The sequence below is a fragment of the Arvicanthis niloticus genome, chromosome 26 (assembly GCF_011762505.2).
Source record: "Arvicanthis niloticus isolate mArvNil1 chromosome 26, mArvNil1.pat.X, whole genome shotgun sequence".
NCBI classification, from domain to species: domain Eukaryota; kingdom Metazoa; phylum Chordata; class Mammalia; order Rodentia; family Muridae; genus Arvicanthis; species Arvicanthis niloticus.
The window spans coordinates 33,045,798-33,072,688 of NC_133434.1; the positions used below are offsets into that span (position 1 = coordinate 33,045,798).

The 26,891-nt window shown below is 44.9% G+C and overlaps 1 protein-coding gene and 1 long non-coding RNA gene across 3 annotated transcripts in view; one reads left to right on the forward strand and one right to left on the reverse strand.

Moving 5' to 3' along the window:
* The first annotated feature begins 1,929 nt into the window (after window positions 1-1,929).
* Arid3b (AT-rich interaction domain 3B) overlaps window positions 1,930-26,891 on the forward strand; it is a 47,273-nt gene continuing 22,311 nt past the window's right edge. The window contains exons 1-2 of one of the 2 annotated variants that reach the window (XM_076925576.1): window positions 1,930-2,077; window positions 4,507-5,111. In XM_076925576.1, the coding sequence (XP_076781691.1) occupies window positions 4,578-5,111 (534 nt within the window). In that variant the 5' untranslated portion in view covers window positions 1,930-2,077; window positions 4,507-4,577. Of the gene's footprint in view, window positions 2,286-4,506; window positions 5,112-26,891 lie in introns of both variants that reach the window. The other variant, XM_076925577.1, reaches the window with a different exon arrangement.
* On the reverse strand, window positions 9,148-11,138 carry LOC143439336 (uncharacterized). The gene is made up of 2 exons (XR_013107621.1): window positions 11,057-11,138; window positions 9,148-9,380 (listed from the first exon to the last, which is right to left on the reverse strand). It is a non-coding gene; the product is annotated as an uncharacterized LOC143439336 (long non-coding RNA).

Below are 26,891 nucleotides of genomic sequence, written 5' to 3' on the forward strand. Positions count from 1 at the left end.
GTATCTCCCTTCCTATTAACCTGTCACATTTGTGTTTTTACCTCAGAGCATTCTAATATGCTATCTCCTCTGCTCGAACGTTCTTTCTTTAGCTTTCCACTAGATATGGCTCACCCCTCTCAAGTCAGCCCCATTTTGGTTTAAGAGCTCCTTATCAATGAGTTCTTCTCCAGCATCTAAAAATAGAAGTAGCCTGACACCATTGTTTAATCTTTCCCCTGCTTTGTTCTGCATAGCACTTATGTGACACAATGTATGTTGCTTTCTTTCTCCAGAACCAGTAAAGATCACTGAAGGCAGGAAATCAGTTTTGTTTACTGATCAACAAATACTCAACCGAGGGCCTGATCAGGCATGTACAAGGAATTTGGTATTTTTGATTGCATAATTTTAAAAAGGGAAAGACAGAATGGGAACACATCAGAGCAGTTTTCTAGATCTCAGGGCATTCTACATTTTCTGTACTTATATGGTAAGGTAATCAGGGGAAGTGGTGTGTGAATACAGAGTCAGGGATTCACAGAGACAGTGAGGATCATACTGAGCAGAATGAACTTTGAAGCCATTGCTTAGAATTCATTTTAAATGGACAATGTAATTTCAGTCTGTTCAATCAGATCATTTTCTATGACAAGATACAAGAATAAAAATGATGTAAGTCTCTTCTGGGTCTCTAGAGGAAAAGGAACATTAGGGTGGGATTGAAAGATTGGGGTTGTAATGATGTGCCATTGAATCCTGAATAAGAAGGAAGGAAAGGAGGTTCAGATGTAAGAGATAAGGTAGAGGCTCTCAGCAGATCAGAGTTTCTGATAAAGTTGAGGAAGTGTTATGTTACAATTCTTCAGCCAGGAGGGAGGAAGTGGCTCAGTGTGTCACACACTAGAAAAAAAAAAGAGTCATTACAAGTCTTCAGGAACTGAGGAGATGGATTAGTGAGTTAGAGCTTGGCACCAAAGAATAAGGGTCTAAATTTGTATATCTAACACCTAAGTATTAAGCTAGGTGTGGTGGGCACCTAGCATTTCGGAAGTAGAGACAGGGTTCCTGGAGTTTAACGGTCAACTATTCTCGCTAAATAGGTGAGCTACCTTTTATCAAAAAAGAAAAGAAAGACAGACCTGGCAATAAGGTCTAGGTTTTGGCTGGGACTGGAAAACTGGTTTAAGACCCAAAATTAAAGCAGGCTGTACTCTGGATCAAGGGCAATGGTCGGTGAGGAGAAAGTTAATTGACAGATGTTCCCTAGAGTCAAGACTCTCAGAAGGTGCCAGCCTGGTCTACAAAGTGAGTTCCAGGACAGCCAAGGCTACACAGAGAAACTCTTGTCTCGAAAAACCAAAAAAAAAAAAAAAAAAAAAAAAAAAAGCCTCAGAAGGCAAGGTTTTGTTGTTGTTTCATTGTATAAGGGGTGCCAAGATTCAGCTCCTACCTTTGGAGCCTGGATAAAGAAAATATTAACCCCTGTGACCAGGGTGGGGTTGGGCATGAATGGAGGTTGTGTTCCAGGACCGAAAAATTAATACAAAAAAGTGCTTTAGAAAAAAAAACTAATAAGAAGCGGGGATGCTTGATGAAGACCGGCTGAAGGAGAACACGCTTTGCTCCTTTCTTTCACTTATTGCCAGCAACTCACAACCAGGGCAGCCAGAAACCACTGTAAGCTGTAGTCAGCCCTGCTCTTTTCAACTCCCCGCGAAAGCGCTCACGCCGGAACTCCTCTGTGTCTGCGCTCTCCCATTGGCTGAAGCCTCCGCCCGTCTTAAATAGCTTCCGCCCACGGCTTCAACCAGAAGGCGGTCTTTAGGAGTTACTTCCGCCTCGCACTACCCACCCCCCACCTCGTTCCCTTTTTAGCTGCTTCCGGCCTCGGGCCCCGCCCCCTTTCCGTGGGGCCCCGCCCCTACCTGCCCCTCCCCCGCCCGGGGCTGACGGCCCGGCCCCGCGGCCCCGCTTCCGGTGCGGGCCCCGCCCCGGCTGTGGCCCCCAGCTGCGGAGGAGTTGGAGGCTCAGCTGCTACTCTGGGGGCTGAGCGGCCGCCTCCTCCCTACCCGCGAGCCCGGAACGCTGCGCATAGGTGAGCGGCGCGGGTCTTCGTTCTTTCTGCCGCGGCGGGAGCGGGGCTGTGGCAGGTGGAGGGGACCGAAATGGGAGCCGAGGCAGGTGTGTAGGGGAGACGCGGGCCAGTGAAGCCGGGGTCCGCTGAGAAAAAGTGAGAGAGCACCGGGAGGAGCCCGATCCTCCCCGTGCCCTGAGGAGTGGTTTGAGATAAAGAGATGGGAAAGGTAAGGGATCCCCCTTGGCAACCGCAGAGCGAGCTTAGATGGGGGGTAATTGGAGAAGAGCCGGGAGATTGGCAGACGGGGTTTGGTGGAAGTAAAAGTGATACGGCTCCATTGGGTGGGAGGTAAAGAATGGAAAGACGGGCTCGAGGGGGGTCGGGGACAGAGCAGCTGGAAACGAAGGTAAGGGGAATGGTCAGCAAGGCCAGGCTCAAGCGGCAAGCAGTCCGTTGCTCTCGGTATGGAGGTCTGGGAAGTTTAGAGAACATGAGCGACGGATGGAAGGATGAAGTGCTTTAGATTTCCCAGACGTAAATTCTCTAGATGTTAGTAGTATTGTTTGACTCATTGGCTGTTTAGGGATTGGGATGAGACTGACTCCGTGCGAGAGTTGTAATTGAGTTGTAAAACGGAGTCATCTCTGTCTTAATAAAGACGCAGTCGGACACCCCCATCCCCTGCTGAGGACAGCGTACCGAGAAGGTGGTGCCAACCAGACCAGAAACAGTTGTACAGTGGCTGGCAGGAGTTGGTTGAAATATTCCAGTTGTGTTGTTTTGACTTTAATGATTATAAGAATATTTCTAAATGACCAGTGAATTGCTTGTTATTCTTTTGTATGCGTTTTGTTTTGGTATTTTTGTCCCCGAAGTGGTTTTTATTTTAAATGAACACTTTTGCCAACTTTCAGGCTTCCCCACAGTATAAGAACTAAAGCAGAAAGAAAGTATTGCTGCAGGCGTAATTTATACTTTCCAAACTGCCGAGAGGAAGTACAGCCAGTGAGAGGCCAATTGGAATTTGAATCTTTTCTCCGCCTGTGAAAGAAAACTAGAACCAAGTGCTTCTAAGAAACAAAATGAGATTTGTCTAATATTGTTTATTGTAGCTCTGGTTGTTTTTTGAACTTGCCCCCCTAGCTTTGAAAATTGTGCTCCTTAAACATGTAAAAATTTATAAATCAAAGCCATTTTTTTTCTTGTTAGAGATTACTTCTCCCATGAATTTTTGAAGATGGCAAAGGTTTCATTTTCCTATCTTCCAGCTCAATCCTAAAACCCTGAGACAATGCAGATATCAAGTCCCAACCTGCGCAGTGCAGCTCCCCCTTTCATGTGGCAACAGAATTGCACACCCTGTTGCCAGTCCTCCTCACCCTAAAATTTGCTCTTAGGAAGATTTGTGAGAAAATATAACTTAAGTGAGGTGTGTTGAAGGGGAAGCCTGGGAAGAGTTAGAAGTGGGAGGGTGTGAAAGGGATTTGTGTTTGGAGACAGATTGGTAAGAACGGAGATAAACCTGCCCCCAGGATACTTTGGGACTGGAAGCCTTTTCTTACTGTACTCATAGAATAAATATAGTAGAAGTGAATCAGAGAGAAAGAGGATGTGAGGAGATTTATTTGTGGTTTATAGAAAAAGAAACATTAACTTGTTTAGACAATATTGACACCTGTTTCAAATTAATTAACTTTAAAATCTCCAGAGGAATTTCCCCCCTGTTTGTTTTTGAGGGAAGCTTGCAATTTGAGACTCGCCTCCTCCTCCTCCTCCTTGCATGTTTCTTTCTTTCATGTTGTTGAAACCGGATTCTTTTGGAGGCTATAATGTCCACTTAGCCTGGTTCAGTCCACTCAACAAGCTGCCCTGCAATTTGATCTGGGAAATTTGTGAAGTTTAAACCGAGAGCACTTTGCTTGGTCTTGCTTTTTCCATCAGAAGAGTCATTCTGTCTGCTTGCTAGGACTCTGTCTACCCAGAGTAGTAATCTTCTCCAGAAGGCCTGGGCATATAAGCCATATTCTTTCTTTCGCAGCCTGGCCATTCTTTGCAATTTTCATAGTTATTGCCAGTTTCACAGTTCAAACCCCTGTACAGTGCAAGCCTGGTAGTTAAATGTTTGATGATGTAGAGAGTAAGAGAGGAGAACCCAGTTATTAGCGGACTTAAATTTATCTTCTGGATTTTCTTAGGAAAAAAAATTAAATCTGCCGCTACTGAGATTTGTACACACCCTGCTTCCCCGCTTAGATCTTGTTCTCTCTATAACTTTCCCTCCCCACCCTCCAAACCCATATGACTTACTCATCCTGAAAGTCAGGTTTAGGAGCATTTAGTATTCAGAACTTTACTGAAGAAAAAAAAAAATCTTTTATACCTGTTTTACATAGTATTTTCCCCTCCGCTTCCTTCCTTGTGGTTTTGGTTACTCACTTAAAATATAGACCCAGTGTGCCTGCTGGGCTGTGCCCAGGTTGAGAGCCATGCCAGTCTGTGGGTGAAGCCTGAGACAGTGATGGAGCCTCTGCAGCAGCAGCAAAAGCAGCCACAGCAGGCTCCTCTACAGATGGATGCCAGAGAGAAGCAGGGACCACAGACAAGAGAAGCACCGTTCCTGTATGCCCCCAAACTAGGCACGCAGCCTGCTCTCCTTTCCGTCACACCCGGGAGACCTTCTGGTAGTCCTGCTCTGGGCCCCTTAGCCAGAGTTCCATCAGCCACACTGGTGGCTCGAGTATCTGAGCAGAGCAACGTGAACTCCGAGCCTGAGGAAGAGGAAGGAGGTCCAGAAGACGAAGATGGAGATGATGATGTTGCAGAGGTGGCTGAAAAAGAGGCCCAGGCTGCTTCCAAATATTTCCACGTGCAAAAAGCAATTCGCCAAGAACCCAGAGCAGCACCCACGTCCAGCCTGCTTCCAGCACCTGGACTTCCACCACAGGGACAACAACCTAAAGAAGACCATACCAAAGATGCTTCCAAGGCCCCACCCCCGTCTGTCCCCACAGCTGGGCAGCCGAGCTGGAACCTGAATGAGCAGCTTCAGCAGGTCAGTCCTTCTGCTGTGAGAATCCCTTTGTTCTACCTGTAGGTCAGCTCCAGAGGGTGCAGGATGACCATGCCTTCTCACCCCGCATCACTGACCTAGGTATGAAAAAAAGGAAGGTTTTCTCAGCATTTGTTTGCTTGAACTGAGGGTGTTGCTCCAGTGAGAGTGGAAGGCCCTGCATATAGTTTCTAGGTCCACAGAACGTTAAGAGACAGTTCTTTTTCATTAAAGGAGAGTGTATAAGTTACTCTTAGTGTAGTTTGTTCCAGTTCTGAAGACTCTCTCCTTTATTTTTTTTTTTTTTAAGGAAGAATGAGGTGGTAACTGTTTCATTAGAACTATATAAAAATCAAAGTCATTAGCTCACACCTATAATTCCAGCATTCTGGAGGTGGAGGAAGAAGAGGCTCACCATGAGTTTTAGAGTGAACTCTGTCTCAAAAACTAGAGATGATAACAGTAATAGTAATAATAAAATTAAAAAAAAATAAAGGAGTTGGGTGTAGTAGTATACATTTTTAATCTCAGTACTCAGTAGGCAGAGGCAAACAGATCTAGGTTTGAGTTCAAGGCCAGACTGATGTGTATACTGAGTTCCAGGCCGACAAGGGCTTTATAGTGAGATCTTGTCTAAAAGAATTTAAATAATGAAGTTCATGGTTCTAATTAGTTTTCTAGTGGAAATGTAGAGTGATTTTTTTCTCTAAGAGTTCCATGTTCTTTTGTTGTTTTGAAGTTGAAGATGACTGCTTAAAAGCGCTTATGTATACTTCTCAGGAGCCTTGTAGAAGTGATTTTGTTTTATCTTTACATTATCTGATTAGAAGGAGGAAAGGGAGACCCCAGAATTCCCTTTTTACCCAAAGAAAGTTGAAATTAGTTCCAAACATGATTGCACTATCAGAGTCAAGTGTGGTGAGTTTAGTTGTTTCTTTAGCCGGGTGTGGCTAGAGGTGCTGGGGACAAGGGCCTCCAGCATGCTAGTAGGAAGCTTTTTATATAGGCGGGCAGTGGAGTCCTGATAATCATTTTGGAGGGTGGGGCATGAGGATTCTCTTCTCAACTGAGTCTTTGTCTTCGTAATTTCTTTGTGACCTACACTGCAGTTTTTCACTCTTCAAAGTATGAGAGTAATGACAAATTGTTCCAGGGTGACTTGTTGGCACTATAGACAGGACATTCATGATAAGGGGGTTAGTACCTAGATATCCTGAGCTCACACTTCCACTGTGTGGTCCAGTGGTGATCTCATCCCTTCCGTGTCTATTCAGGGATCTTTTGGTAGCATTCTAAATTGTTTTGAGCTTGTGTTTTGTCAACTGTAGATTGCAAATAATGAGACTAAGTATGCCTTATATTCACAAACTCCAGATTTGTAAGGCTGAGACAATTATCATGAGTTTGAGGCCATCCAGGGGTGCAGAGTAAGTACTAGGCCCTCCTGGGGTATAATGTTAAAAAAACAGTACTGCTTTTAAGAGAGTAAGTGAGCCATGTGAATGCCCATCTGGTGCCAAGCACATGGCGGATGTGCTGTCGGAGTTGTGTTATAGGCTGTTGCGCCTGCCTTATCCACATCATAAGAGGCATACCTCTGAAGCAGAGGGGGTACTGGGCGACACAGATCACCGAGATAGCAGCAGAGCTAAAACGAGAATCAGGATCCCGGCTTCCACGACAGCAGCACCCTGGCCACCAGCCCAGATCTGCCTCCTGGCTGATTTCTTTGGTTTAGTAAAACATCTGTGAGTTGCCGGCAGCCCCTGCACTGCTGTGGGCTTGGCACAGATCCATGGTGGCCGCTGAGTCAGCTCATAGCGGGAACCGCCCTGACAGCGCTGGGAAAGTTCAGGCCCGAGGCTGCTGCTGGCCCCGCCTTGGCAGCTGGCCAGCCTCTGTGTGTGCGGTCATTCCTAGAAAGTGCAGCCGTGTGTGTGAGGAACAAGTGGAGCTCCAGAGCCTGTCTGTCTTCAGGAAGTGCAGCAGGTGTTGAGGTCAAGCCATTAGAGCTTTGAAAAAAGAGACTCTTCAGGACCGGCGTGTGCGTGCACACGTGTATGCTGTGGCAGGGCGCCCGGCCCTGCGTTCTGTATGGCGGCTGCCCCGTGCCTGCACAGCTCAGTGCTCTGGAGGCTGGCTGTTGGCAGCTCAAACGCTTTGAGTTCATTTAAGTTTCTGAGGCATACATACTAAATATAGACTGTTTGGCAGAACACCTGCCAAAACTGTTTTCACAAATGCCACAGTAGCTAAGGCCTAATATTTCATTCTATATTTACCTTCCTTCTGAATATAGAGAAGAACTCTGTTGGGACAGAAGGTAAGACAATGGGTAACAGTGTCTTACAGCCTGTGAGGCCGTTCCTTGTTTCTCTTGTAGATTGAGTTTTTCAGTTTGGTCTGCGAGCTTCTCTTTTGGTTGTTTTTGTTGTTGTTTTGTGTAAGTGCTAAAATTTTACTACATTCTGGGGTGTGTGTGTGTGTGTGTGTATGTGTGTATACGTGGTCATATACATGCCATAGTGGTACATGACAGTCAGAGGGAACTTGTTGGAGTCATTTTCCCTTTCACACTGTGGGGCTCAGGGATAGAACCCAAGCTGCTTAGAGGCAGGCAGGTACCTTTACCAGATGAGTCGTCTTCCCCATCCTCCTCCCTTGTTTTAACGTTGCTTTAATTAATTAACTTTAAATTGTGTGTGTGTGGGGGGGTGTATGTGTGGGTGTGCATGCCAGAATGCTCACGTAGAGGTCAGAGAACAGAGGAGTTGTCATCAGTTCTCTCTGTCCACCAGGATCAAACTCAGGTTAGGAGGCATGGTGGTAGGTGCCTTTACCAACCCTTAAACTTGTTTCTTAAGGACTAAGTAATGTGCTTGAGACTTTTTTTTTTTTTTTAATGTTTTTTAGTTTTGCTTTGGATAGAAGACTGAAAGCATAGCTTGGAGAGAGAGCCTGTAAAACCTGTCGGCCCTGGAGACAGGCTGGTTGAGACCGGCTGGTTTTGTTCTTTGGCCTTTTGTTCTTTAAGTAATTAACTTTTGGAGGGAAGTTAAGTAGCACTGGCTCCAGCAACAATTCAAAGACCTTTTCCAGTTGACACTAGATCTTAATTGTTAATGACTTATAGTATCCTTTGTTCTAAACAATATATTTGGGCAGAGTCTTTGTACCATGACTCCCTCAGGGAGCCAGATGTCTACTGTGGTGCTGCAGCAACCTTAAGGTAGGGTTGGAAATGGGGTGTAATAACTCCTCCCTGCGTCAGCTCAAACCCTGCCCAGTCAGCTCTGTGATGTGAATACTCTAAAACAAGATTATTTTCCAAACATTCATATACATACCAAAGTAGAAGAGGTGAGGGCCCCCACATACCCCCACACACCCCCACACACCTCCCATAGTGGAGAATTCTCAAAAAGTGTTTTACAGGAGTCAGTGAGGGTTGTGCAGGCGTTTGCAAACTGAAAAGCCTTAGAGTGGGTACGCTTATCCCCTGTTTCTGAAATCCTGTTCTTATAGCACGTAGAGTCAAAATTACCTCTAAGCAAGCCTTGCAAAATATTTGCTTCTCAAGGTCTGGCTAGTTCTCTGCCACCAGGGTGATGGGAAGATGGTAACACTATGGAACCAAGCATTCTAAACCCGCCAGATTTCTATGGGCAGAGTAAATAATTGTAAAACAAGACAACAAAGAACTGAGTGTCCCTTTTCTCAAAGGAAATCACACAGCCGACTTGGGGAGGTGGGGGGTTGCTGCCTTTAGGGGTGGTCTTCTGCTGCCTGGATAGTGGGTGTTTAGGCAATACAGGCTTTGTCTTGAGCCTGTTAATGGAGCTAGGCTTCCTTCCACAGAACAGGAAGGCAAGGGGTACTTTCGTAGGCATGTGGGGGCTAGAGTGTATACGACTGGTTTTCTGCATCCTTTGCCAGGCACTTTGGTTACTATGTGTAGCTTTGCATTGCCAGCCTGGTGCAGAGTACTGAGATTTACTAGGGTTCATTGCTCAGTAAAGATTGGCCCCTCATCAACCCCTTGTGTTGTACAAGGTTTTATTTAGAGTTGCCTTCTAGGATGGAAGAGTCTTATTCCAGAAAAGTTGCAACTGAAAAATTGATGACCCTTCTTAAATTTTCTTGCTCACATGTTAATGAGAACATGGGATCTTCAGCTCTGAACACCTGGAAGCTGTTTGCTGCATGTTCAGCTCCTGACAGCATCTCTCCAGGATAGATGCAGGTGGGAAGGACCGTGAAGTTCTGTGTGCACTGGCAGATAGAAAGGGGTGTTACTTGAGAAGAAGCAACTTGGTTTGGAGTTTGTTTTGTTTTAATAAATCATTGAATTTGTGGGCAGTTAATGGCATAGAAATGGGCTCTAGTGAAGTTCAGCTGGCAGAGTGCTCCAACAGACCCTGAGCTTGATCCACATTGACACATTTCCGCAGGCCAGCATTCAGGAGGAAAAAGAAAGATCAGAATTTCAAATAAAGCCTTGGCTGTGTAGTTGAGTAGTTGAGCGTGAGGGTACACTGTGCTTCATGAGACTCTGTCTCAGAAAATAAGTAAATAAATTGAAAAACAAAAATCAAGATTAGTCTTGTCTTACTATGAGAGATTAATTCCTGCTAGGTAATTAGCTTGGAGTGAGACATCTGTCTTTTTCTTCTAATGCTCTGACATACTGGCCTCCAGGATCTATCCCTCTGGCATATGGACCCACCAGTACGCCTACTGTGCTTGGTGCATACTTGCTAAGTACTTCATGCAAAACATTTGAGGAGTTTTGCAAAACTTGTTTAAGCTGTTACCTAGAAAGAAAAGATGGTAGGATCTCTCTACTTTGTAGTGTCTTCAGGCGCCCAGTATCTGGGATCAAAGTCTGCCTAGATCGGTGCCTTGTCGATAGGAGCTGATCTTTTACTGATCCACCAGCCACTTAGCAGTGTCAGGAAAATGCTGTGGTTCCCACATCTGGAAGCAGGAGTGCTCCTAGTGGCATCTAATGAGAAGAGCCATGAATGTTGCTAAACATCCCACAGACTTGGACAAGCCTTGCTCACGCTCAACAAGGAGTTGTCTGGCTGAAAGTGCTAGGGTTGAGAACCCTGCTGGTGGTGGTTTCATTAGGCAGAATGTAGGCAGTGCTTTTCGAAGGCTGTCATTAGGGCTTCCCTCTTAGTGGCTGAGGAGTTTGACAGCCTTCAGTTCTCTCCTTTTGTGCTGTTACTTGTTTGCTTATTTTGACTTTGCTTTGTTTGATTTTTGAAACAAGGTCTTTCTGTGTATTACTTCTTTGATTTGGGGGTTTTTTGTTTTGTTTTGTTTTGTTTTCAAGACAAGGTTTCTCTGTGTAGCCCTGGGTGTTCTGGAACTCTCTTTCTATAGACTAGGGTAGCCTTGAACACAGAGATCCGCCTACCTCCATCAGCACACCTGGCTTCTTTCTTATCTTTTTGTTTAAAAATGTTTTTATTTGCTTATTTGCTTATTTACTTACTCATTTATGTATTTGGAAACAAGGTCTCACTGTGTAGCTTTGGTTGACCTGGAACTTGCAGAGATCCACCTGCCTCTGCCTTCTGAGTGATGGGATTAAAGGCATATGCTACCACACCCGGCCGTTTTTTTTGTTTTTTGTTTTTGTTTGTTTGTTTGGTTTGTTTTGTTTTGATAGCCGTTTTGAGTTTATGGCCTTTGGTAGTCATCACGGTGAATGTACTATACTAGAGAGAGGATTGGGGTCTAGAATTTGAGGTCTCTTATTTGGCTCTCCAGCCCAGCCCTGTGATATTTATGGTATATGATATTTAGGGCAGTTTATGAAGGAGCTTGTTTGCCCTTCTAGACATTAACCCACAAAGACTAAGGCGGATACTTTACAACCTGCAACTTACTAGCAGATCTGATTATGAGAGGCAGCAAGTGTGGCTCTGGGCACTTACTTATCACTGTGCTTTCAACAAGCACTTAAACCATCTGTACTCAGCCCATGCAGACATCTGCTCCCACCTGCTCCCACCATCCTTGGGGTTGTTGATAGATGCTACAAGGTAGAAGAAAAAGAGAAATGCAAAAGATCTTTGCAAAATGCATATAATGTCCACAGTTAGGTCGAATTGTCAGTAATTCCTAGGTACTTAAGGCTCTAATTTTCAGTCCTTACTGCCTTGGTAAATCCTAGTCCCTGCTTGAGGACAATTCCCTTAGTTTTTCTAGAGCCATGGCCAAGCACAAGTGTTCTAGGGTCCCTGTGACCTTTCAGGCTGCGGAAACAAACCATGGTGCTCTGCTCTGCTTCTCCTGTTAGCATAGGGATCTGTGAGTGTTGCGGAAGTGGTCGCTGTCTTAGTTTGGTTCTTATCCCTCAAAGACTAATCCCTCTGCGTGGGGTTTGGGTCCCACTCTGTCCTAGAGTTGCAGGGCTTGCTCCTTCAGTGAGGTCTTCTGTTTTCTGACTCTTTAGACTCCTCCCCTCTGAATCATTCTCTGCAATTAAACATCTCTCAAACTTAAACATAAGTACTGTAGCCTTCAAATCTACATATCATGTGACTGTTAAGAAGACATGAGTTTGCTTTTTAAAGAACCCTGGACTGTGTGTGTCCCCGATAACGGTTTCTCAGAGGACTTGGACACCTTACTTTTCATTTCATCAGCCTTGCCAACACTCTCCAACAGGAACCCCAGCCCCTTCATTTTTGCTAAGGTTTCTAATGGCCTCCATGTTACCAGTCCAGGCTTCCCTCACCTCATTGGACAGTTGAGAAGAGGACAGTTGAGAAGAAGAGTAACCATTCCCTCCTTGAAATATTCTGTTCTTTCTGCTTATTTTTCTTTACCCCTGTAATCTTTTCACCTTGTTCTCCAGGTCCCACTCCGAGCTGCCTGTGCTTATGTCATCCTTGGGAGGCTCTTTATTTAGGTGTCCAGTATGTTACTTGAACCTGTTTCTATTCTGAGATGAATGTATGTAATCCCAACTGCCTGTTTAACATCTCCATTCATATCCCATTCACAACTGGTGGTGGGTGGTACACATCTTTAATCCCAGCACTTGGGAAGCAGAGGCAGGGGGATCTCTGAGTTTGAGGACAGCCTGGTCTAGAGAGTGAGTTTCAGGACAGCCAGGGTTACACAGAGAAACCCTGTCTCAAAAAAACAAGATAGATGGATGGATGCATGGTGAATGGATGGATGGCTGGATAGATGGATGGTGGATGGATGGATGGATAGATGGATGGATAGATGGATGGGTGGGTGGGTGGATAGATAGATAGATAGATATCCTACTAACATCTTAAATTTAATACATGGAAAACAACTAAAAGCAATTTTTTAAGAAACAGAACTCAAATCTGAAGTGACCCAGGTTGTTCTCCAGCTTGCTATGTAGCTGAGGCCGCCCTTGAACTCAGGATCCTCCGGTATCCACTTCCCAAGTTCTGGTAAAAGTGAATTCTTCTTTTTGTTTTGTTTTGTTTTGTTTTGTTTTTGTTTTTTGAGACAGGGTTTCTCTATGTAGCCCTGACTGTCCTGGAACTCACTCTGTAGACCAGGCTGGCCTCAAACTCAGAAATCCGCCTGCCTCTGCCTCCCAAGTGCTGGGATCAAAGGTGTGCGCCACCACCGCCTGGCAGAATTGAACTCTTAGTTGATACCCTCCCCAGTACTCATTTTCTCTTTGACTTTTCTTGTCAGAGAAATGGCCTTGTTGGGTACTTGGAGCTGGGTTATTTCCTACCTGCCCTCCCTCTGTCACTCCGTGTTTCTAGCCCATCACCAGAGCTCATCAGTCTTCTCATCTAAATATCTAGAGCCCTGCCCTTGTCCACCGTCACCTACCTGCTTCATCCAAGTCTGCTCACCCACTTTAATCCACTCTTCACAGCCTGTAGTGAGCTTCTAAAAACCAAGGCAGGGTGTGCCACTGCTTTAATCCCCTCCACATATGCCGGGTGTCCTAATTATAGAAGTCAGAATCTGCACGATCTAAGGCCCGCTTCACCATCTTTAGCCTTGACTTTAGTCATCTCTGACTGGTCACTCTGTTAGCACTGTGGCCTTTGCTTGTGCTGGTCGCTCTGCTTGAGCAGCCTTGCCCAGGCTCTTTGTCTTCTCCATTCTCCGTCATAGCTCATTTACTCAGACACCTTTTCCTCACCCACCGTGCAGGATCAGGTTCTCTCTGTGCTGCAGTTAGCATTACGCTTTACATATTTCATATTCATGTTCATTTTCTTGGTTGATGTCTAATTCTTCGACTAGAGCAACGGTTCTCAACTTTCCTAATGCTGTGACCCTTTAATGTAGTTAGTTCCTCATATTGTGGTTACCCCCTAACATAAAATTATTTTGTCGTTCCTTCATAACTGTAATTCTGCTGTTGTTATAAATCGCAACGTAAATGTCTGATATGCAGGATATCTGGTATGAGACCCCTGTGAAAGGGTCATTCAACTTTCAATTCAAGACCCACAGGTTGAGAACCACTGGACTCAACTCCAGGGACTCAGGGGCACACTTCCTTTGTGTTCCTGCAGACAATACAGTAACGGCATTAGGCACTTGATACTGTGCTACTTCTGCTTTCTTTTCATTTACTCTGCTTGTGTGTCACTGGCTCCTTTCTGTGCATGGTGAAGGGTGGCGGTGTCAGCCTCAGTTGCTGTAAACCTCTTTAAAAAACTATTAGAATATTTTCTGTGATGGGGGCATGGGCATATGGGGAGACCGTGAGACAGCCTGTGGGAATTCTCACCTTCCACCGTGTACGCTTCAAATACCAAACTCGGGTCATCAAGCCTGTAGTTTACATTAGGGTGAGTACGGGGGTTGGGGGGTGGTGTTCTGAGTGTACATCCCATGGTCAGTAAGTGAAGGTCAGAGGGGATCACTTGGTGCAGTGTGCTTTCACTATATGAGTCCCAGAGATGAGACTCCGTCACTAGGCTTGGTGGTGACCACCTTTACTCTGAGCCATCTTGCCAGCCTTTGGGATGCATTCTTCTTATAAATTCCATGGGTTTAACAGTGACATGTGTCCACCATGATAGCGAGCAGCTCTGCTGCCCTAGAAATCCTGTGTGTTCCCTTGTTTCATCCCTCCCTCCTCCTCTGCCGGCCCCTGGCAACCACTGACCAGCCCTTTTTCTCGAGGTTGATATATATAATCTGCTGATCTTACTTACATTGTCAGGTTTACTTACACAAATTTGTTTTCTTATAAACCATTGTAATTATAACACATCTTCCAGCATTCTTTTTTACAAATACATCTTAGGCTATAAATACTTTTAGTGAATCTATCTTACTTTTGCTATATTCTACAGATTTTCATTACTTGTTACTGATTGATTGATTGGTTTTTATGGCACTGAAGATTGAGCCTAGGACCACTGAACTGTATTTCAGTCCTTGCTAGAAATTATTATATATTATAATTTCAGTTGTAATTGCTTCTTTAACTGAGATTGTATAAAGTGGTTTTTATTTTCATATCTGAGAGTTTTATCTTTTTGGAAAATTAATTTATAGCTTAATTGGATCGAAATTGGAGAGCTAGTGTGTTTGGCTGGCTGGTTGTGACAGGGACTCACATATCACAAGCTAGCCTGCAACTTGCCATGTAACTGAGGATGCTTTGGAACTTTTGACCCTTCTGCCTGTACTTGCTGAGCACGGAGGTCACAGGCAGCATCACTGTGCCCAGTTTTTGTGGTGCTGGGAGTTGAATCCAAACTAGGAATATTTCTCCAACTGAGTTACATCTCTGGCCCTTGAAAACTGGTAGGCTTTTGAGTCTCTGAAACTTAATATGTTCTCTGTCTTAATCTTATGTATGATTAGTTTCTATAAATGTCCTTAAACAATGTGTGTTCTGTACTTGATACGGTGTTACCTGTGTCTATTGGATCGCACTTGTTAATTTGAGTACTTATGTATTCTTTATGATTGTTTTTTGTATGATTGAGTTCTGAGAGAGCTTAATTAAAGTATTCTAAAATAAATAAATTAAGCTTTTTTTTTTTTTTTTAAGGATCTGGCTATTGAGATAGACACATGTAGATTTATGGCTTGTTTCTTTTAAAGTTCAGGGCATTGTGCACACCAGGCAAGTGCTGTCCCGCCAAGCCTCATCCTGAGTCTCACGTGGATCTGCTTCCACTCTGCTTTGGATTTTGATTTAAGCATGCTCCTCTTTTGTTTTTCTCCAATCCTGTCTTCATTTATTTAATTATTGCCTTTATTCATTCTTTATATCTTACATAATTTTAGAGACTATACTTCCAATTTCTATTCTTTTATGGATTACCTTTTTTTTTTTTTTTTTTTTTTTTTTTTTGAGATTCGGCTCTCCCTCTGTCACCTAGATTGGTCTCCAACTCCCAGGCTAGAGTCATGCTCTTGCCTTAGCCACCCGAGTGGCCGAGATGACACACATTTTAAAAATTATACTTATTTAGAGTGTGTGTACAGTTACATCCCACGGTGTGCACATAGAAGTCGAGGTCAACTTACAGGATTCATGTTTCCCACTCCACCAGGTAGATCCTGGGGAATCCAACTTAGATTGTCAGGCTGAACAGCAAGTACCTGTACCCGCTGAGCCTCCGACATGCAGCTGTCCCCAGCACATTCTTATTGGCTACTTCTAGATTGTAATTTGCATCCTTTATCCTTTTATCAAACCGTAGCACCTAAGCAGTTGTGTTTGTGACACTGACGCTCCTGTTCTGGCTCCTGTTCTGCGGAGCCTCTTGGGCTTTACACTTGAGTTCCAGTCTGTTTCCGTTTGCACTGGACAGTCAGCTCTTCACACTGGCTGAGTGAGTTCGTGGATTTTTTCCCCTCACCTCTGTGCTCTCTGCTTTACTTTTCTATCTCGTCACTAAGATTTTACGTTTGTAAAAAATTCAGCTCTGGCAGGTCTGAAATGTCTCTGTCTCTTTCTTTAGCTTTTTTATACTTTGTCCGGAGCTCTTACGATCCTAGGTCCCCATGCAGACCGTTGTTTTCTCTCCCTTCCTCTGTTTTTCTTGTTGAAGCGTGTGTTATGAGTCTGACTGCTTATCTTTGTAAATCTTGCTTTTTAAGATTTTTACTCTACTATTTTGTGCTTGACAGTAATAATCTAGATTTGGGCTTTCTTTTACTTATTTTATTCAAAGCCTGTTCTGGGCCTTAAACTGACTTGTGGTCATTTTCCCTCCTTCCACTATTTTACCCCTTGGCCATTTTTTTTTAAGTAAGTGTGTGTGTGTGTGTGTGTGTGTGTGTGTGTGTGTGTGTGTGTTTCACAGGAATATTAGCCCCAGTTCTCCTATCCCTACCTCCCCAGTGCTGGAAACACAGCATGTGCCACCACACCTGGCATTTGTCTCTGGGTTCCTGGGATCACACTCCAGTTCCCATGCTTTCAAAGCAAGTGCTTGAAATTTTTTATATGTTTGTTTTTCTTTTAAGACAAGGTCTCTACATAGCTCTAGTTGTTCTGGAACTCGGCTTTATATACCAGGCTGGCCTCAAACTCACAGAGCTCTGCGTGCCTCTGCCTCCTGAGTGCTGGGATTAAATGTGTCCACCACCAAGCCTGGTTCTTGGTGAAGATTTTAACAGGTGTTATTTGCACCTTATTGTTCAGCCTAGTGTCTTTTACAACCTTCACTTTTCTAATTTCAAATTCTCTCTTCAGCCCTCTTTATTCCACTTTAAAAATTTAGTGTATTTATAAATTTGGAGCATTTAAAATTTTGCTGGTTTTAATGATTTTGTATCCCTTCTTTTTATACATTAAGATACCTTTACTTTGAGGGCTGGAGAGATGGTTCAGCAGTTAAGAGCACTGGCTGCTCTCCCAGAGGACCCAGGTTCAGTTCCCAGCACACACACGGCAGCTTACATGGTCTTTAACTCCAATTCCAGAGGATCTGACACTCTCACACAGACACACATGTAGGCAAACCACCAATGCACATAAGATAAAATAAAATAAATCATTGGCTAGGCAGTGATGGTGCATGCCTTTAATTCCCAGCACTTGGAAGGGCTGGAGAGATGGCTCTGTGGTTAAGAGTACTGACTGCTCTTCCAGAGGTCCTGAGTTCAATTCCCAGACAGTTCACAAATGCATATAACTCCGTTCCTCAGGATCTGACACTGTCTTCTGGCTTCCAAGAAGTATCTGTATACATACATGAACACACACACACACACACACCATCCCTACCCATATATGTGTGACACACACCTAAATTAAAAAGAAATAAGTAATTAATTTAAAAAAGAGAGACTTTTAAGTTTTCAAACTATGAGTCATGGGTTTGTTAAAACTTTGCTATGGAAGCTTCAAGAATAAAAAAAGCAGGAAGACTTTCTCCCATGTTCTTTTTAAGTATCCAAATCTGGCCATTCTTTTGATACATGGTTTTGAATCTGAGTGCATGTCTTTCCTTTGTCCTGCCCTCGCCTGTGTGTAATGTTGGTTTCCTCCTGTGCTGCTTTGCTCTGTCTTCTTTGTAAACTCGTTTTGTAGGGATTTATTTGTAAACGACAGGCTACTTAAGGCTGTTTTGTTTTCACCTCTGCTGGGCTCCTGCTTAGCAGCTCAGAAGTGTGCATTTGTGCCTACTCAGAGCCTGACTTGCAGTGGGCACTCGGGGATGATGGCAAAGCGTGTGCTGCCTCTGACCTGGCGAGCAGTTTTATGTAGTTACTTCAGTTCTGGTTCTTGACCTGAGACCTGCACCTTGAAGTCTAGGGGGTGGGGAAAATGATTAAATCCCCAGTCCTCACCCCTGTTAAGAACTGTAGCTGCCCTTTCTTCCCCCTTAACCCTCAGCATGGTAGCACATGCTTTTAATCCCAGCATTCAACAGGCAGAGGCAGGCAGGTCTCTTTGTGTGTTCTAGGCAGCCAACAGAGGATACCCAGTAAGACCCTGTCTCAAAAAAGAAAAGGTAAAGTAAGAAACAAAGAGGTAGAGCTTGGGAAGGGGGCTGCTCAGCAGGCAGAGGTGCTAGTCGCCTGGTGACCGACGTCTGGCCCCCAGGACCCATGCAGTGGGAGGAGACAAGGCTCACAGGCCCCTCCTAATAAACACATTAAAAAGTAATAATTAAAACTAAGTTTAAAAAACTAGTTGGGCGCCGGGCGGTGGTGGCGCACGCCTTTAATCCCAGCACTTGGGAGGCAGAGGCAGGTGGATTTCTGAGTTCGAGGCCAGCCTGGTCTACAGAGTGAGTTCCAGGACAGCCAGGACTACACAGAGAAACCCTGTCTCGAAAAACCAAAAAAAAAAAAAAACTAGTTGGGCGACAGTAGGAGTCAGGGCAAGTGTTCAGCTGAGCTAGAGCTTGGTGAGAAGTAACACTGACGCGTAGTTTAACATGTGTGAAGTAGAAGTCACTTCGGGGTGGTTTCTTGGTAAGTCTGTACCTTTTAGATGTTTTAAATCACATATTTTGTTTAACAAAAACAGGAGACCCATGCGTTGTACTTCAGCTTGCGTTTTTCTCATGAGTGTTCATGAAGCTGTGTTTGTGAGTGGTTTCTTGTTTGTCTCTTTTATAGTGCTGAAGATTGATTGGACCTACGTTCTGGTACGTGCTGGGCTCTGGTACGTGCTGGGCTCTGGTACGTGCTGGGCTCTGGTACGTGCTGGGCTCTGGTACGTGCTGGGCTCTGGTACGTGCTGGGCTCTGGTACGTGCTGGGCTCTGGTACACGTTAGGCTCTGGTAACGTTAGGCTCTGGTACACGTTGGGCTCTGGTACACGTTGGGCTCTGGTACACGTTGGGCTCTGGTACACGTTGGGCTCTGGTACGTGCTAGGCTCTGGTACACGTTAGGCTCTGGTACACGTTGGGCTCTGGTACACGTTGGGCTCTGGTACACGTTGGGCTCTGGTACACGTTGGGCTCTGGTACACGTTAGGCTCTGGTACGTGCTAGGCTCTGGTACGTGCTGGGCTCTGGTACACGTTAGGCTCTGGTACACGTTGGGCTCTGGTACACGTTAGGCTCTGGTACACGTTGGGCTCTGGTACACGTTGGGCTCTGGTACGTGCTAGGCTCTGGTACACGTTGGGCTCTGGTACACGTTGGGCTCTGGTACGTGCTGGGCTCTGGTATGTGCTAGGCTCTGGTACATGTTGGGCTCTGGTACACGTTGGGCTCTGGTACGTGCTGGGCTCTGGTACGTGCTGGGCTCTGGTACACGTTAGGCTCTGGTACGTGCTAGGCTCTGGTACACGTTAGGCTCTGGTACGTGCTAGGCTCTGATACACGTTGGGCTCTGGTACGTGCTAGGCTCTGGTACACGTTAGGCTCTGGTAACGTTAGGCTCTGGTACACGTTGGGCTCTGGTACACGTTGGGCTCTGGTACACACGCTAGGCTCTGGTACACGCTAGGCAGGCTCTTTAGCCCTCAGCTTTAACACTTGCTCCTATTTCTCTTTGTTTCTTGACTTCATGCTTAGCTCTGTGTAGGAGGCATAGACTAGAATTTTTATAGGTTTTGTTCAGAATTGAGAGAAGTCAGTAGTTTTCCTTGCGAGTGGTTTTTTTGTTTGTTTGTTTCTTTTTTTTTCCCCCTATGTGTTTTTAACAGCCAGGACTTTTGTCCTCTGACAATGACTGGCTCTAGCTCATTGAGGCAGTACCTCCCATTATTCATTTTAATGGCAGATTATTTATTCATTCTGTCTTAATGGCAGATGAGGAAGGAGGGAAGTGGCCTGTATGTGGTCTCAGCAGGAAGAGGCTGGGCAGTGAACCCAGGCAAGTCTGGCTTGCAGCCCTGTGCTTCCTTCTGCTTCATTGCAGACAGAACAGGGAAGAGGGAGAGTCTCTCAATGCTTTCATTACTTTAAAAATAACTTTATGGTCTGGAGCTCAATAGAGCGCTTGTCTAGGACTCGCAGAGCTTTGGGTTCGATCCCCAGCACCACATGGGCTGGGTGTGTGGTGTCTTCGATTCTGCAGAGCATAGAGGGCCAGTGGTTCAGTGCCATCCTCGGCTATATACTCTGGCCCATGGCCTACACTGCCTAAGACCCTGTCTCAATAACCAATCGGTCTGTATAACTTCTGGGTTTTTTCTCTCTGATTGTAGGTGTCATTTAGAAAATACGGAAAATATACAAATTTATAAGGAAAAGATAGCAATCAACCACAGTCATACAATTTAGCTATAATTATAAACATTTGTGGTATGTCCTTTGTATTTTAAAGGAAAATGCCTACTATAGGTTTTTTATTTGATTTGATATACAATTTTGTGCTCTGCTTTCCTTACCTAATAGTCTGGAATTTCTTTTTATTATTTAAATAAATGCTAAAGTGTCATTTGTAAAATTTAATTCATGGTGGTATGCACTTTTAGTTCAGTACTTAGAAGTCCGAGGCAGGTAGATCTCTGTGAGTTCAAGGCTGGGCTGTTCTATGTAGCAAATTCCAGGCCAGCCAGGGTTGTGTAGTGAGACTCTGTCTCAATAAAATAAAATATAATTTTCAAAAATTTGAGAAAAGATATCATTCTAGCCTTTGCTGGCCACAAACTTAGAATCCTCCTGCCTCTGCCTCCCAAGTACTGGGATTACAAATTTGATTCATCATGTCTGTCAAGTGTATTCTAAAATATTTGAGAAGTAAAAATGACATATAGTTTAAAATGTATGAAGTAAAAGCAGGACTTTGGGGTGGTTTATTGGTAAGTCTGCATTTTCAGATTTTTAAAAACCACATATTTTGTTTATATTTTTAACAAAAACAGGAGCCCCATGTATTGTACTTCAATTTGCTTTTCTCTCATGAGTGTTCATGAAGGTGTGTTCGTTCGTGGTTTCTTGTTCGCTTCTTTTGTAGTGCTGAAGATCGATTGGACCTAGGCTCTGGTACACACTAGGCAGGCTCTTTAACCACAAAGCTACACGTCACCCTTTATTTGTGTTTTTATAGTCACTTACTTCAGAATTAAGAAAAGTACAAAAGGGCTTATGAACAGGCACTTATGAAAACAACTATAGATAAATTCAGAGTGCAAACTTAGAGTCTAAAAAGTAAGCTTGAAGGGCTAGAGAGATGGCTCCGTGTTAAGAGCACATGCGGCCGTTGTAAGGACTGTGTTGGTGGCTCACAGCCCCCTTAGCTCCAGCTTCTGGATCTGATACCCTCTGTGAGTACCTGCACGGTACCCACATGTACCCCACACACACACACACACACACACACACACACACACACACACGTAAGTAAATAGTAAAGTGAAACATTAACCTGGGCCTGGTAGGTCGAAACAGGAAGGTCGAAGGTTCTAGCCCATTTGGCTACACAAGAACCGAACAAAACAAACCACAAACAAGAGTAGTTTTTAAAAAACATTTATAAGCTGATGCATGATAGGTTTCTTTCTCTCTCTCTCTCTCTCTCTCTCTCTCTCTCTCCCTCCCTCCCTCCCTCCCTCTGTCTCTCTTTCTTTCTTTCTTTCTTTCTTTCTTTCTTTCTTTCTTTCTTTCTTTCTTTCTTTTGGTTTTTCAAGACAGGGTTTCTCTGTGTAGCCCTGGCTGTCCTGGAACTCACTCTGTAGACCAGGCTGGCCTCGAACTCAGAAATCCACCTGCCTCTGCCTCCCAAGGCGTGCACCACCGGTTCTGTGGGCTCTGCAGCTCTGAAAAAGCTCTTGTGGCCAAATCAGCAGTTTGTTGGGAAGGGCTGTAGTGCTTGTTTCCACAGAGAGGAGCTGCCTGGTGTCTGGTCTTCTCATCTCTTTATTTTCCTGTTTCTCCTTGTTTCGTGAGAACACCTCATTTCTGGCCAGTATGCTTGGTTGTGTGATGTGATTTTGGCCTACATGAGAATGTAGGATCATGTCCTCTCTTTTCCTCACCCTGCCCCCCTTTCTGCTGCTTAATCAGAAAAAGTGTCACTTGGCTCTTTTTCCAAGCCAGTGAGTTTGAATGATCTCTGTGGCTCAGGAGGTGGGCAAGCTCTTCTGGTTCCTGCTGAAGTTACCTGACAGCGGAAGGTAAGCATCTGATAGTTATAATTCCAGTGCTCCCAGGGCTGGATGCTTTAGTTAAGAGCAGTAATCCTGATCTTATCTGTCTGTGTACTTCTAACAGTATCTGTTTTACTTCCTGGGGCTCCCCTCTCCCTTTCGGAGTTCCCTGCAACCCTGCCCCTTACCTTCTCCTGCAGTCAGTTAAAGTGGGCCGAGATCAGGAGTGGTTTTTTTTTCCCCTCATGCTAAGACCTAGGAAATAGATTTTTAACATCACACCACCAGCCAGGTCATCAGTAAAGCTGTCACATATATGGCATATATAATATTGAGCCGTGGATCTGGACAAAAGTAGTTATGTGTGCTTATTGTAGAAAGAAAGAGAAAAAAAAAAACCAGCCATACTCAGCCTCAGTGCTTCAGATAGGGACTCTATTTCAGAACAGTCCATTGGCACCTTTGAAGCCTGGTGATTTTGCTGATGACTGCTTTGAGAGTCAGTTCCTAGGGATTTGCCTACATCCTTGCCTTTGGAGCCTGTATCTTCCAGGTTATAGAGAACAGACGGAGTTTATTACCGCTGTGTTGTTTCAGAGAATTCTCAAGATGCAGGACTTACTAGTTTGCACAAAGGTGTTTAAGGAAAGTTTTTCTCCTTTCTTTCTTCCTTTCTTTCTCTAATGACATTTCTTACAGGTGTGAGACTGTAGAGAAGAGTTAGTGGCAGCTTCACCCCTGTGCGTAACCCCAGGGAAAGGGTTAATTTTTGCCTTGAGAGGTGAGGGATGGGAAGTAAGATTGCTGCGGACATCTGAGCTGTGCTTGAATAAGACATTCCAGGTGGTCAGGGAGTAATCCTAAAATAGCCTAGATACTTAACTGCTTTAAAGTCAGGCTCCGGGCTCCAGGGAGGGAGGGCTCTGAGGAATGCAGTGCTGGCTCCTGAGGTCTTAGAGGCGTGGCCTTCGGGGGTTAGTCCCACCACCCCCAACCCAAGGGAAAACAAAAGCCAAGCCTTGGGTCTGGAGGCCTTTGCTAATATTAGACCTTTCCCCCCACTTGGCAATAGTAAAGCCTCTGGCTTCTGCTTCTCTAACCTGGCTTTCTTCCTAGCTGTGGGACTGGTATTGTCACCCTATCCCCTAGACAGTGGTCTGTTTTCATTAGCGCTCAAAGGCTTCCTGCTTGATCCCCTGCCTGGCTTCTCTCTGTTTGCACAGGAGCATACTTCTCTCCATAAGAAGTCAGTCATCCTCTCTTTCATTCTCTCAGCCCAATCCAACTGATTCTCTGAGTTGCCTGTTCTTTAGAAGAGTCATTTCCCCTGGTTCTGCTGCCCAACCCCCACCCAACCCAGGTTCTCAGTTGGCAAAGCCAACCACCCATCGTTATTTATATAGACACTTTATTGGCACTATAAATCACCACTGGGGGGCATTAAAAAGATATTTAATAAATGAAGCCGGACTGTTCCTTTGCCTGAAAGACTAGCTGCTGTAAAGGAGTTGTCTCTGTGGTGGGCTACTCTGTCCCTTCAGTGCTGTCTAAGTACTGGTCTTCGTCACTAGGGTGAGGGACAGGGAATATACAGTAGGTCAGAAGTTAATGTAGGAACCAGTGAGATGGGTCAATGGTTAAGAGCGCTGGCTTCCCAGCACCCACATGGCTCAGTGCCACCTGTAACTCTAGTTCCAAGGGATCTGCTGCCCTCTTCTCAGCTCCCAGGGCTCCTGCATGCACATGGTCCACACAAACACACACATACATATAAGATAAAAAAGTTAATGCATGGCTGGGTGTGGTAGTACATTCCTTTAATCCCAGTACTTAGGAGGCAAAGACCGACAGTTGTTTCGTGGATTTGAGGCCAGCCTGGCCTACGTGGCACATTCCAGGCCAGCCTGTAACTGATAAGACCCTGTTTCAAAAAAAAAAGGAAAAAAAGGTAATGTAGAAAAAAAACAATGCTTAAAGAAACCATAGAAGAGCTAGAGCCCTGGAGTTCGCAGTTAATAACACTAGCTGCTCTTCATAGAGCAGCTATGAAGTTGATTCCCAGCACCCACATGGGAGCTAACAACCATTTCCAGGGTACATGACGATCTTTTGTGGCCTCCAGGGATACCAGGCATGCATGTGGTGGACAGACATACATATAGGCAAAATACCCATACACATAAAATTTAAAAATCAACCTTTTTAAAAACTCAGACATAAATGGAATTTATTTTGTTTCATTTCCTCCCAGTGTTGGGAATTGACCTAGCAGTGAGCACTGCCATCAGGCTACATCCTTAGTACAGATATTATTTAAAATTGTTTATCTCCCTCCACTCAGCTTCACTAAGCTGGAGACTTTGATCTGTCTTCTGTTTCTTCCCCTCAGGACCTCTTAGAAAGTCTAGTATAGCCTAGGAGATCGGAAGTTCGTGTATGAATGACTAGAACAGGAAAAACCCTGCAAAGTGAAAGACGCTGTACATCCATATGTATAGATTAGTTTTCCAACCAACATAGTTGGTTAAAGCTATGGAGTCTATTGATTTCTTCTTTTCATTTCAGAAATGGCCTGTTGCCTCCCCCCTGCTCACGGCTCAGAGTTTACACTTCCTCCTGGTATTCAAGGCATTTCACAGCCTGTTTCCACTTTAAACACTAGACTTGACATACTTACATCCTCCTGCCAAAACATGCCTTGTTTATCCCCCACCCCATGCTCATTTGAACTATAAATCTCCCTCAGCCCAATTCCTCCAGGCCACTCTAACCTCTAGCTCTGAGCCTCAACCTTCTACCTCCCAAGCACTTGGTGGTTGGGAATTTGTAGCCTGGCTCTATGTATGTATGTCATCTTGTTTTCTGACTCTCAGAAACCCTCCTGGTGGTGGTGTAGAGTGAAAAATTATAAAGGCCATTTTATGAAATATGTGTAAATTTTTCGCCTTAGACCTTGGGCAGAAAAGCACCTGCCAGCAGGTTGGGTCCATCTAATTAGTTACAGAGGAGGGGGAGTTACAGGACAAAGGCCTGTTAAGAACATCCCAGAAGCTGACTGGCCAAGAGAGGAACTACACCCTGCCCCCATGGTAAGGCCTACTAGTGTTCAAAAAAAAAAAAAAGTAAAACAACCAATCCTGTGCACCCACGCGAAAGTTCGCTTTTTCCCCACCCCGCCCATATATAAGTGCTAGATCACTGAGCCACGAGGTCAGTCCCTCTATCCCCTATGTGAGATATGGGGATATGGGCTGGCCCAGAGCTCTGATGTAATAAACCACCTCATGTGCTTTACAGCAAGATGGTCTCTCGTGTGTCCTTTGGGTGCGTGCTATCCTGTGACTTAAGTGGACCTCCTTTCTGGGGAGTCCCGGACCTTTCAGTGGGGGCCACTTTTGTTTTGGAAAGCTTTTCCTCAGTAGCTTGTCTTACCTGGTGCGTTCTTAAACCTGGACTAAGTGAGTTTATCACCACATTTTTGCTTCCCAAAAGAGAAAAAAGTAAAGCCACGTGGTCCCAACCCACCTTGTGTGGGATTCCAAACCGTGAGATTCCAGATAGATAGTCATCCGGAACCAAGCAGCTGCTTGCTTCCTAAGAAGGCTTTCTCCCTTGCCAGGCAGTTCTGTTAGAAGAAGGCCTTCATCCTAGAGCAGAGATCTTCCTGGCCAGTTCTGCCCAGCTGTTGCAGTGTTGCAGGCTAGAACTCAGAACCTGGCTCCTCTTCCACTGGCAACTTTTTAGATTTTCAGAGAGCGATCTGTTCACTTTCCTCTGCTTTGTTGATCTGCTAGGACTGAGAAATTAGGGGTTCAGGGTTTTAATTTTGAATAGCAGTCATTTAAGAGTGACTTATTTTATTTTGAAACCTTTATATGTGCATATCACGGTGTTAAGTGTCAACGTTCCTCTGGCCCCTTAAGAAGTCTAATCTCCTCTCTCTTCCTCCACTTCCCTTCCTCCTGATCTCCTTTCTCCCTGTGGGAAAGCGGGTCATCCTAGAGTAGACAGTCTGTTTTGGAGGTAGAGGTTGAAAGAGAATCCCCTTTTTGGTGTCCCTTGACAACTCCTAGGGCAAGAAAGGCCTATTTTCATTTGGCTGAAATCACCAGATGAAGCCAGTGAGAAGAATCAGGAATAAAAGATTCTCTCATTAGTGGACCACTCAGGCCACGGTTTGGCCGTTCTGTAGACAGATTTCTCCCTTTCTCTCTCTCTCCTTTGCTACTCAATTCCCCTGTGCAGAGCACAGTATGCATTCCTTGCAGCCTAGGAGAGAGCAAGCAGTCTGGCACCAAGCAAGCCAGGCAACCCAGTTAGGAGCTAGGAGACCCACAGCAAGAGGCTTTTTAGTCCCCTGACCCATGTTTTCTCCAACTCAGACCATTTCCATATGGAGGATTAAGTAGGAAAAATCATCTAAGGTGCTGTACACTCTGGCAGATGCTACAGGGCACACGCCCCTTTCTCTCCTCCCAGTCTTCTTTCACTACCTTTTTGAAGGCGTTTAAAGGCAAATAGTCTGGTTCCCCTGGGAGAAAGGAGTTGAATGTGGGTATGGCAGCTAAAACTAGTCTTCGGTGGGTATTTGGAGACAAACTGTCAGCTTCCTGTGAGCTCCTGGTGAGATCAAAGATGTTACAAGGGCTTTCTGAAGTACGAGGAGGCTGTAAATGGCAATCAGTAACCATTGGCTACTGTTGACATCAATCCTTAGTTCCCCTTACCCCAGTTCTGGGCTCTGTAATGCTGCTGCCTGTGACAGAGGCTTCAAAGCCTGTT